General features: G+C 37.7%; 1 protein-coding gene across 1 annotated transcript; it reads left to right on the top strand.

The window, feature by feature from the left end:
- The first annotated feature begins 204 nt into the window (after positions 1 to 204).
- LOC108522150 (SRA stem-loop-interacting RNA-binding protein, mitochondrial-like) lies at positions 205 to 563 on the top strand. Its single transcript, XM_017862213.1, has one exon. It carries the CDS (start codon positions 205 to 207, stop codon positions 514 to 516), a length of 312 nt encoding a protein of 103 aa, XP_017717702.1. The 3' UTR covers positions 517 to 563.
- The last annotated feature ends 11,471 nt before the right edge of the window (positions 564 to 12,034 follow it).

Genomic DNA, 12,034 nt, shown 5'->3' on the forward strand with positions numbered 1-12,034 from the left:
CGCCATTCTCCTGTCTCAGCCTCCGGAGTAGCTGGGACTACAGGCGCCCGCCTCGTCGCCCGGCTGGTTTTTTGTATTTTTTAGTAGAGACGGGGTTTCACCGTATTAGCCAGGATGGTCTGATCTCCTGACCTCATGATCCGCCCGTCTCGGCCTCCCGAAGTGCTGGGATTACAGGCTTGAGCCACCGCCCCCGGTCTAAAGATGGCGGCCTCAGCAGCGAGGGGTGCTGTGGCGCTGCGTAGAAATATCGATCGATCGGTTGCTTTTGTGAGAAAAATTCCTTGGACTGCGGCGTCGAGTCAGCTGAAAGAATACTTTGCACAGTTTGGCCATGTAAAAAGGTGTATTGTACCTTTTGACAAGGAGACTGGCTTTCACAGAGGTTTGGGCCGGGTTCAGTTTTCTTCAGAAGAACTTCAGAATGCACTACAACAGGAATATCATATTATAGATGGAGTAAAGGTTCAAGCTAAAAGGCCAAAAGTTCTGCAAACATCTGATGATGAAGAGTAAGATTTTTGAGATCGCAGCCTATTAATAAAGTTAACATAACTGAGAAAAAAAAAATACTCACCTCTTATACAGCATAAATATGCTTTATTTATTCTAAGGTAAGAATACAAGTGGAATATGGCTGCTGTAGGTGATTTTAGACTTTATATGCTAAGGAGGGCCTCAGAGAAAGACTCCTTAAAATCTTAAACAAGCCATGGTTGTTCCAATATGGACATCTGAGGGCTGATATTAAGCCAAGTTTCACAAGTCAATGAACCAATGGAAGATTGTAATGTCCTGCCTGCTATTTCTCACTTGAGCATCCACAATGAGAGTACAAAACAATCTGAAGTCATAAGTGATTATGAGCCATAATAGGACCCATAGATAGCAGAGGCAATTGGAATTCATGGGACATCATGGACTTACTGGTCCTGAACAGCTTTGTTGGGGGCTGGGGCCTGAAGTGAACCTTGAAGTGTGGGTAGGAGATGGATAGAACACCAATAATAAATTTCATCATTGTCCCCTGTTTTCATCTTGACCAACAGAAACTGGAACTAATGTGCTTGTTTTTTTCCAAATTCGTGTTCTGCCAGATGTTTCTCAGATAATATCTAATAATAATAACAATAATAATCAGAATCAGCATCAGCATGACCTAGACCTTGAGGGGACACAATGATGAGTGTCTATGCCAGGGCTGGTCCTCTCATTTGCAGTGACAGTCTTCAAAATTAGTCCTGGGTGGTTGCCCAGGAGGAAAATGGATATGTCCACTCTCTCATTTACTGAGGCCACCAAGGAGCCATCAATGAAAGTGACCTTAAGCCACAGTCAACTTTGGCTAGCCTCAAAGCAGTGACCTTGAAGTGGGAGGGGCTAACTATAGACTATCTTTTCTCTGACAGGTTTCGGAGCTCTTGGCACATGGTTGATTTAAGCCTTGCAGCTGTTGCATTAAAAATTATTGTGCTGCTACTAAAATCTTCTTGCTCCTGCCCCTTTCCCAAAATAATTATTAGTTACAGCACATATATTAAAAGTGTGCTTTAAAAATTAAAACACAGTTCTAAAAGGAAGACCATATAAATGTAGAATGAATTGCTGTATATGCTTCGAATTACTGAGAGACTTCACTTTATTTCTGTCACAGCAGAAAGTGCTTCATCGGGAAGAATTCATGTGGAGATCCAACCATGTCCATTTGTGTTTAATACACTTGAGACATTTAATTATTTTTGATTAATTCATTTACCATTAAACTGCCCAAAGACTTAGACACATTCTGCTCTGTGTGGCATATCAGTGTGTTAGTTATATGGACTCCTTAAAGCGGTCAACATTAAAGTTCAGTATTGGGTTCAAAAGAGATTAGAAATCAAACCTTGGGTCCATTACTTACCAGTTGTGTGAATTTAAATAGTTAACCACTTCTGAGTTATGGTTATGTCATTTGTAAAGTGACTTCTACTTCCTAAGGCTATTATGAGAATTAAAAATTTTGGACTTAATGACTGTTTTAGGCAAGCACTCTATAAATGGTAATTATTATTTTTATTAGTTTGAAAAAATGCTAACCATGTACTATCCACCAAAGAAAAACACATACAATCATTGTTTGTTTTTCCCTAAGGTGGTAAGCAGACTTCTTGAGATGAGTTCAAGTTCCAATTCAAACAGACAAACCTGAAAAAAATCAACGTAGAGAGGAGTCTTTAGATGGCCTGTATCTCAGCTCACATTTTTCAGGCTTATATCTTACTAATAATCCCAAAGAACATGCAATTTTAGTAAAACTAGTTTCCTTAGTGTCTGCTGAGCACTCCTGTGCACTAGTCATTTCCCACCTACTCTGAGAAGCCTTCTGCAACTACCGACTTTGTTGTAACCTCCGTTCCCTCTGGCACTTACTGAAGAACCATGGACAGATCAGAGAATTGAGAACTTAGAGCAACTCACAGAATGTCAGAGTGAAAAAGGACCGTGTGAAACAAACAAAAAACTCGAGTCCTGAAAGATTAAATACATTGTTCAAGGTCATACAACTAGAAAACAGCAAAAGTAGAATAAAAACCTAAGACTCCCAACTCCATTCCTACTATTCTGCACTGGGCTGGCACGCTTGGCTGCCTCGGCTTGCTGATTTGTTTCAATTTGGCAACTTCTAGACAAGAGTAACCCCTCAAAATTTCTTGCAGGGAGATCTTGGGGGTAGCATAAGCTGCCCGGCAGGAATTAAAGAGAAATGTCTTTGCTTCTGTTGTAACTACCAGTGTGTAAGCGTCTGTCTCCAGGAAGAAAGGCGATAATTACTGAGTCTTTACTATGTAGCTGGCACCATGCTGTTATGGCCTTCCATGGCCTCACATTTTCCAGGCTTCACTAGTTTGGATCTAAAAACTGGAGAAAATAAGGGCGCTCTCTCATCATAATGGGAAAGCCAGATACCCTCCAAATCCTCCCTCCTGAATTAATTCTGGATATCCCACGGGGATGCTTCACATCTGCTAATGAACATCTTCACAGCTGCTGAGTGGCATCTACCATTTTCCTCTTCTCTTACTGCAGTTATTGAAAATGATCTTTTATCACCACAAACTTAGTGGAGATGATGCTGACTGTGAAGCCACCACAGTGTGACATCTTTTTGGTGTTTTTGCCATGCATGGTTCTGCCTCACTAATCAAGCTGTTATGTTTTTTTTCTGCACCACATCCTGCTCCAGTAGAAAACCAAAAGGAGGGAAATACCATTCCTTGGCACAAACACAACACATAGTTTCAACAAAGCAGGTCTTATACTCTCAAGTATTTATCTAGTGAAAACTGCTCTTATAGACTTTCCTTTGCTGATTATAGACCATGTTCTAAGAATCAGAAATAAGGTCCATGTGGGCTCTGACATGCTATGTGTGGTCCTGAAATCACATCTCCACTACAACCCTTCTATGTTGTCCTTAAACAAAATTTGTCTCCTAAGCTTCTCCATTGCCTTATGATGGGTTGCCCTCATATACACACCCTACTCAGGCTCTCCATGACTTCCTCAACAGTCATATCTGAACCTGAACCTTAATTTAGAGAACTGCACTGACACAAATTTTAACTCATCTGATTTTAACAAAACTGTTACAGGTAGGAACTATTGTCTTTATCCTTCAGATATCAACCCAAAGTCATAGAATTTATTATAATCTAAAACCAGGAATGGGAGGCAGGAATTGACCCAAAGTGTGAGCCTATCCTCTGGGCACTTTGCTAGTGAGCCTCCTATCGGACTTGGGAAAGCCTCCCCTTGCCACCTCCCAACCACAGTCTTCTATGATAGTACCAGTCGGGTTCTTGCCTACCTTCCCAGTGTCCCTTGTTTGAGAGCTCTTCATGGTTTTCACATGTTCCTACTGTAAATAAATTTATTGCAGTGTTTTATTCTACTTCCATTACCCTTGTGACCAATGTGGAATCCCTGTTGTTCTCTGATGGTATAGTAACTGCCACCTACTGCCCAGCGTATTCTATTATTACATGTCAAAGTCGAGCATTTTCCAAAGAAAACCACAACTACACCATGCTTCTGATTAAAACTTATGGTGGACTAGATACAAGCAAGCAAAGTTGTTATATATCCTGACAGTGACTAATAGAAGCTTGTGTCCTTGTGTATCTTTTAGTGAATTATATATACTGTATCGTATACACAAATGACAAAAAAGACAATTTATCTCCCATGTCTTTAAGGATCTGGCCTATAAAAATAGGTCTATCATGAAGAATCATTTTAATAAAAGGTGGAGTGCTAACCTGGAAAATAAAACTTCCATACAGACACTCATATGTAATAGGATGCTAAGGGAAGAATGAACCCTTTGACCCTGATTTAGCCTGAAGTCATCACAGACATCTACAACTTACTGGGAAGATCCTTGTATATTTTTCATATCCAGAGACCATTATTTAATATGAATATTGCACACAAGGAAGGGTTCCTGATATACTGGTCTGTCAGCATTTTATCTATAGTATTAGGGCTTCTAGGAAGGGTTCCTGACATACTGATCTCCCAGTGTTTGATCTACAGTGTTAGGGCTTCCAGGAATTGAATGTCACTGTGGATGATCACTTTGGAGAGCAGGTAACTGAGACGTGCAGGTTCAACAGGAAGCTGCCTCTTGCCTTCAATGTTGTAAAAGTACCAGGTCTCTTAACATCCTGGAAGAGGTGCTACCTTGATCGATTTAACTATTACCTCCCTCATATGACCAGGAACATGACAGAGGCATCCTGAACCATTATGTCCATTTTGATTTGGAAATCCCATAAGTTTTGGTTTGGAATCAGGTCATGAGTGCTTAAAAGTGGCAGGAAGACTGGAATTGAGACAGAGCTGTCCACTCATACACTGTATCTGTCCTTCAGGTGCTCCCCCTAACCACTGTTCATGAGGGAAATAATATTAACAGCAGTGACAGACACATGAGTCCTTCATCATTTTTTTCAAAGTATTTTTTGGAAATATTCATTTATTTAACTCTCACCATACTCTCACAATGTCTTTCTTAATTGTTCTACTCTAAACCATAAGCCTTAAATTAAATACACATTAGCCAGCTTTTCTCTGCCTAAAAGAAAATGCCAATTCCTTGTTATCTATTCTTGTTATCTTTCAATGACATTATTTTCTGTTCCAGTAATGCTAACATTTTTTGTAAGGTTCTAGATCTAAGATGTCTAATAGAGTAACCACTAGCCATATGTGATCATTTAAATTGATTAAAATTAAATATAATTAAAAATTTGGCTTCTCAGATATAATAGCCAAATTTTAATTGCTCAACGTATCTTGAAAAAGCCATATCTGCCAATGGCTATTGTAGAGCATAGTACAGATATAGAACACTTACATTGTCTCAGAAAGTTCCAGTGAACAAGGTTGTTCTATGGTGAAAGTTTTGTTATTGTTGATGTTATTGTTGATGTTGTCATTGCTTTATTTTCCCAATCATCTCAAACAAATTATTTATGGTCTATACACTATTCAGGAATTCCTCTTCAGTCCATGATGGGGTAACAGGTACCCTATATATATATATCCTGTGATCTTAAACAACTAGAAAACTGGAAAAAAATATATGAAATATATTTTGGGGTTTTCAGGCATTGGAAAAGCGATAACACAGAGCTTGACCTCTGAAAACAGTGAAATAAAGACAGGTAGTTCTATAATTGACCCAATGCATGCCTAGTGACAGTTTTTAGGCTTAAAATCTTCTTAAGGAAAAGAAACCTAAACACAGCATAGATGTCTGCATGGGTCTCTGCAGAGGAGACAAATATTAGAGAAAGGGAGGTCAGTGATGTTATGGAGTGGAGTGCCAGGAGAAGTGAATTCATAATGAGAAAGAACTCCAGATAACAATAGAGAGTGGCCTTCATGACTTGGGCTGATTACTAATCTACACTTCATGACAATAAACTTACAAGAACTGGGGAAAGAACCACTGAAAAAAATAAGCCAGGCCAGGCGTGGTGACTCACGCCTGTAATCCCAGCACTTTGGGAGGCTGAGGCAGGCTGATCGCCTGAGGAGTTTGAGACCACCCTGGCCAACATGGCGAAACCCCATCTCTGCTAAAAAAAAAAAAAATACCAAAATTAGCTGGACATGGTAGCAGGTACCTCTAATCCCAGCTACTCAGGGAGCTGAGGCAGGAGAACCACTTGAACTCAGGAGGCGGAGGTTGCAGTGAGCTGAGATTGTGCTGCTGCACTCCAGCCTGACGAACAGACTGAGACACTGTCAAAAAAAAAAAAAAAAAAAAAGCCAGAAAACAATTATTGAAGAGAGTTATTAAAAGATTTTCTTCTCACTACACAGAGTGACAACAAAACAAAACAAAACAAAACAACATAATAGACATCAGCCTCAGAACAGTATCACCCTATTAGTGGGTCTAAATTAGTCAGTTTAAAGGGTGCACAGGACTGACTGTAACAACACTTATAAGCAACTTAACTGTGTGCCAGGACAACATACAACACATTTCCAAGAAATTCAAGAAAAACATTTGCCTCCCCAAAACATAAAATTTGCAATTTTTGGCATCTAATAAAAAGTCACCAGATATGACAATAGCCAAGATGTGGAATCAACCCAAGTGTGCATCAGCAGATGAATGGATAAAGAAAATTTAGTACATATATACACAATGTAATACAACTTAGCATTAAAAAAGAAGGAAATTTTGTCACTTGCAATAAACATTGATGACCTGAAGGACACCATGTTAAGTAAAATAATCCAAGCATAGAAAGACAAACACTGCATGATTTCACTTATATTTGGAATGTAAAAAAGAAATAGAATGGTGTTTACCAAGGGTTGGGGAGATGTTGGTCAAAGGATACAAAATTTCAGTTAGATAGGAGGAATACGTTCAAAAGATAGTGACTATAGTTAACAACAATATATTGTATTTTTGTAAATTGCTAAGAAAGCAGAATTTAAGTGTGCTCATCACAAAATATCATAAATATGAGGTAATACACATGTTAAGTAGCTCAATTTAGCCGTCCTTCAATACATACATATTTCAAAACAATATGTTAGACATGGCAAATATAGAGAAACTTTTTGTCATTTAAAAAATCATTAGGTGTTCCAGAAAGCATGAATAAATGGCATAAAGATAGTAGAAAATCAATCAATTGAAACAGACCGCCAAATGGCATATATAATAAAATTACCAGGCCAGGTGCAGTGGCTTATGCGTCTAATGCCAGTGCTTTGGGAGGCTAAGATGAGTGGATCAATTGAGTCCAAGAGTTTGAGAGCAGCCTAGGTGACATGGCAAAACCCCATCTGTAAAAAAAATATAAAAATTAGCTGAGTGTGGTGGCATGTACCTATAGTCCCAGCTACTAGGGAGGCTGGGGAAAGCGGAACACTTGAGCCCAGGAGACAGAGGTTGCAGTAAGCAGAAATCATGCTGCTGCACTCCAGCCAGGGTGACAGAGTGAGACCCCTCTCAAAAAAATAAAATTAAATAAAACATAAAATTACCAGACAAGGATACTGATATGGTTTGGCTGTGTCCCCACCCAAATCTCATCTTGAACTGTAACTCTCATAATCCCCAAGAGTCATGGGATGCACTCAGTGGAAGGTAATTAAATCATGGTGGCAGGTTTTCCCAGGTTGTTCTTGTAATATTAAGCATGTCTCACAGGATCTGATGGTTTTCCACAGGACAGTTGCCCTGCCCATGCATTCTTACCTGCCACCATGTAAGATGTGCCTTTGCTCCTCCTTTGCCTTCCGCCATGATTGTGAGATCTCCCCAGCCATGTAGAATCATGTGGCCATTTAACTTCTTTTTCTTTACAGAGTACCCAGTCTCAGGTATGTCTTTATTAGCAGCATGAGAACAGACTAATAAAGTCAATTGATACTGGTAGAGTGGGGTGCTTCTATAAGAATACCTGAAAATATGGAAAAATTTGGGTAAGTATAGAAAATGTTACTAAACTTTTCAATCTCTTTAAAAAGTAACTAAAAGCTTAAACAAAATAATACTATATCATGGGCTTTATAACATATGTATTTTAAAATATAGTCACAGCGTGTTTTAAATATGTCAGTTATACTTGAAGTGGTATAATTTTATTTGAAAATAGACTGTGATAAGTTAAAAATATACACTGAAAACATTAAAACAACCACTAGAAAAAAAGAGGTATAGCAAATGAAACAATAGTGGAGGAAGGAAATAATACATATAATTACAGAAATTGGTTGGATGCAGTGGCTCACACCTATAATCCCAGCATTTTGAGAGGCTGAGGCAGGAGGATCCCTTGAGCTCAGGAGTTAGAGACCAGCCTGGGCAACAATGCAAGACCCCTTCTCTACAAAATATATATTTTTTTATTAGCTGGGCTTAGTGGCATATACCTATAGTCCCAGGTACTTGAAAGGCTGAAGCAGGAGGACTGCTTGAGCCAAGGAGTTTGAAGTTACAGTGAGCTATGATCATGCCACTGAACTCCTGTGTTGGAAGCAGAGAGAGTCTCTGTCTTTAAAAAAAAAATTGTATATGATAATAGCAGAAATCAGTAAAATAGGAGATACAAAAACAAGAGAGAATATCAAACTACATGTTGTTTCAAAGAAAAGATGAGCAAAATTGAAAACACTCTAGCCAGATTGATGAAGAAAGTTGAGAATACAAATAATCAAAGTCAGAAATGTAAAACTGGCCATCACTGTAGATCTTATAAATATTAGAAATCTAATAAGGGACCATTATGAATAACTTTATGGAAAGAAGTAGCCATCATTTATGAGTAAAAATGCTGGTTAAAGACACAAACTACCAAAATTCACTAAAGAATAAATAAATAGTCCTACATTTAATTTGTAAAATTTAAATCATAGTTTTAGGAATTACACAGAGAAATATTCAGACCCCAGTAGTTTCATTGGTTAGTTCTATTTAACATATAAGGAAGAAATAACACCCATTGCACAAAGAAACTCCTCCAGAACATAGAAGATGAATTCTATCCCCCAACTGACTTTAGGAGGCTAGTATTATCCTGAATCCAAAACCAGACAAATATGTTACAATAAAAGAAACTACAGACTAATATCCCTTAGGAACACAAATGCAAAAATCCCTAACATACATTTAGCAAATCAAATCCAGCAATATATGCATCTTGATTATTTGGGTTCATCCCAGGAATGCAAAGTTGGTTTAACATTTGAGAAACAATCCATGGTATTTACTATGTTGACAATCAAAATAAAACAGCTATATTATGATTTCAAGGAAGAGCATTTGACAAAATTCAGCACACGTTTACAATAATAGTTATCAGTGCACTTGAAATAGAAGGGAACATCATCTGATAAATTACATCTATTACAAAATTTATGGATGACATCATAATTAATGATGAAAGATTGAACACTTTCTCTCTAGATTGAGAATGAAGCAGAAATACTTTTCTTGTCATTTCTATTCAACATTATCCTGGAGGTCTTAAACTATGAAAAAAGAAACAAAAAACTCCACGCAGATTGGAAGTGAAGATAAAAAACATTCTTTGCCAATGGCCCAATTGAGTACTTAGAATCCCAATAAATCTACTAAAAAGATACAAGAAATTACAGATTAATTTAGCAACTTTGCAGAATACAAAGTCAATTCTGTTTGCAAAATTTATTGTATACACTATTTAGTGAGATAAATCTATTGATCACATATTTTGATGCTGCAAAAATATCCAATTTCTGTAATAGTTTCTAACACTCATTCTCAATTTTCGTACATCTCTCATTTTGGGCTTGTAACAAGAAGTTCATGGACTGGCACCAGTCTACAGACCACTACCCAAATGACACTCCCCCTTTTATTAATAAAGAAAATGTTTAATTTATTCAGTAAGCACTTAGTATACACGAGTCACTGTGCTAAATACAGGGTACTTCCCCACAAATAAGCAAAACTCAGATTTTATGATAGGACCTCCAGCATAATATGTGGCGCAAGACAAGTACACACAAAATGAATATTTCTAAGACAATCTTTATAGCCATACTCTCTGAGAAATTATCTGCCTCTGAAGAATGGAAGAATAGGAAGGGAAGAGTTGTACTGATTGGAAAAATCTTAATGATTGAAGATGCATTTGAATTCACCATAGAACAGCAACCTAGCAACACAAACTTAATCACATAACAATGAACTTAATAGTGAGAGCTAGGCTTTCCATATGGGTTATTTATTCAAGCAGTGGATTTCTATAAAACCTGGGATTTGGGAGGCAAGGAACTGACCTTAAATTCCCCTCTTCCAGTGTCCTCCCAATATTCCAAACCCACTCATACTTCTGATTCTCAAATAAGTATGATATTCATGGCTGAAATCCCAAGCATAATATTGATGTACAAACTGTGATCTCTGTATAATAGAATCATCAGATATTAGAAATGAAAAGTCTTCAAAAATCATATGATCCTAAAGTTTTGCAAATAAGGCAATAAGAGAGGAAAGCGTTTTCCTAGGTCATGTGGCTTTCCTGGAAACAAGAGCCTTTAGATTCACCTCTGACACTAAATCTACTCTCTTTCCATTGTACCATAATGCCTCACCAGGTATAAAAGAAATGAAAAGCATTCTCTGCTGCTTCTGTCATTGCCCATAATTAACAAATTCAAATGAATGATGAGTGTGACAGGATGACAGCTTTACTCTAAGCATAAAGGCATGCCTGGACATAAATGAAGAACTGAGAACAAGTTCCCCAGATATCTGTTTAAAGGAGTGCAGAAAAAGCATCCTGGGAAATAATGTTTCCAAAAGGAAGAGAAATTGAGGTACAAGGAAATCAATTGATATACATATTAAAGCATGCTTGAAAGAATTAGGTAAATCTGAAAATATTAGGTTATCACTAATACTGTACCTAGTCCAGCTCTCCTTAACTGACCTCCACATCCCAGAAAAAGTAAAAGCTACAAGACGAATTTCAATAAAATATCAATGTGACTTTGAGAGCAGTATTGACCCTGGGCATGGCACTGGCAAGGGTATCAAGAGCACTGACATTGGAGAAACTAATCCCTATGAGGGCCAATTCATAGCTGATTTGTTGGTGCTATCAGCATCCAGGCAATAGTTTCAACATAAATGCCATAACATAAGGGTCTTATTCTCATATCCCACCAACAAATGGATGTAAAAGCACATAAAATAAACCAACAAAAATCACAGACAATCCTCAGTAAGACATATAGTAGCACGTCCTTGTTTTCAGAACATAAATTCCTAATATAGGACAAAATACATTTAAAAAAATAGACCTCTGGAAATTCCATCACTCCAGAGCCCTTTCTTCCCACTGCCACACTCCTTTCAGAAGACCCAGGTACTCCTTATTTCCCAGTTTACATTCAGAAAGTCAGTTTATTCATTGTTTTATTTTAAAGCATTTTTTTTTTTTTTTGAACAGTGGTTCTCAAACTGTAGGGTACACTGGAATCACCTTAAGGCCTTTTTAAAACAGATTGCTATGACCAGCTGCACAGTTTCTGATTCAGTATGTCTGGGGCAGGGTCAGAGAATTTGCATTTCTATCAAATTTCTGGGTGTTGCAGACACTGCCAGTCAGGATACCAAACTTGGAGAATGGCTGCTTTGGAGCTATACCCATCCTCCAACCTCTTAACACAACGTTTACATTGTTAATAACATGTGAATAACACATGGACAGTAATCTCATGTGCCTCCTTCCCTGTTTTGTATGCAGAACTTAGCACAGGGCAGGTCATAGAATAAGGGTTCAATAACTATTTGTTGTATAAATAAATGAAAAGATGAATGAATGAATAGCTGGATTGTGAGTGAATGAATGAATGAATGAAAAAAGCATTTGCATTTGGCTTGCCTCAAAAACATTTAGAGGTATTCTAAATGCAATGAAATAAAACACTACATGATGAAGAAAGCCAACCAAAATGATCCTATCCC

This window comes from Rhinopithecus bieti, unplaced genomic scaffold (genome assembly GCF_001698545.2).
Source record: "Rhinopithecus bieti isolate Rb0 unplaced genomic scaffold, ASM169854v2 scaffold_2524, whole genome shotgun sequence".
NCBI lineage: Eukaryota > Metazoa > Chordata > Mammalia > Primates > Cercopithecidae > Rhinopithecus > Rhinopithecus bieti.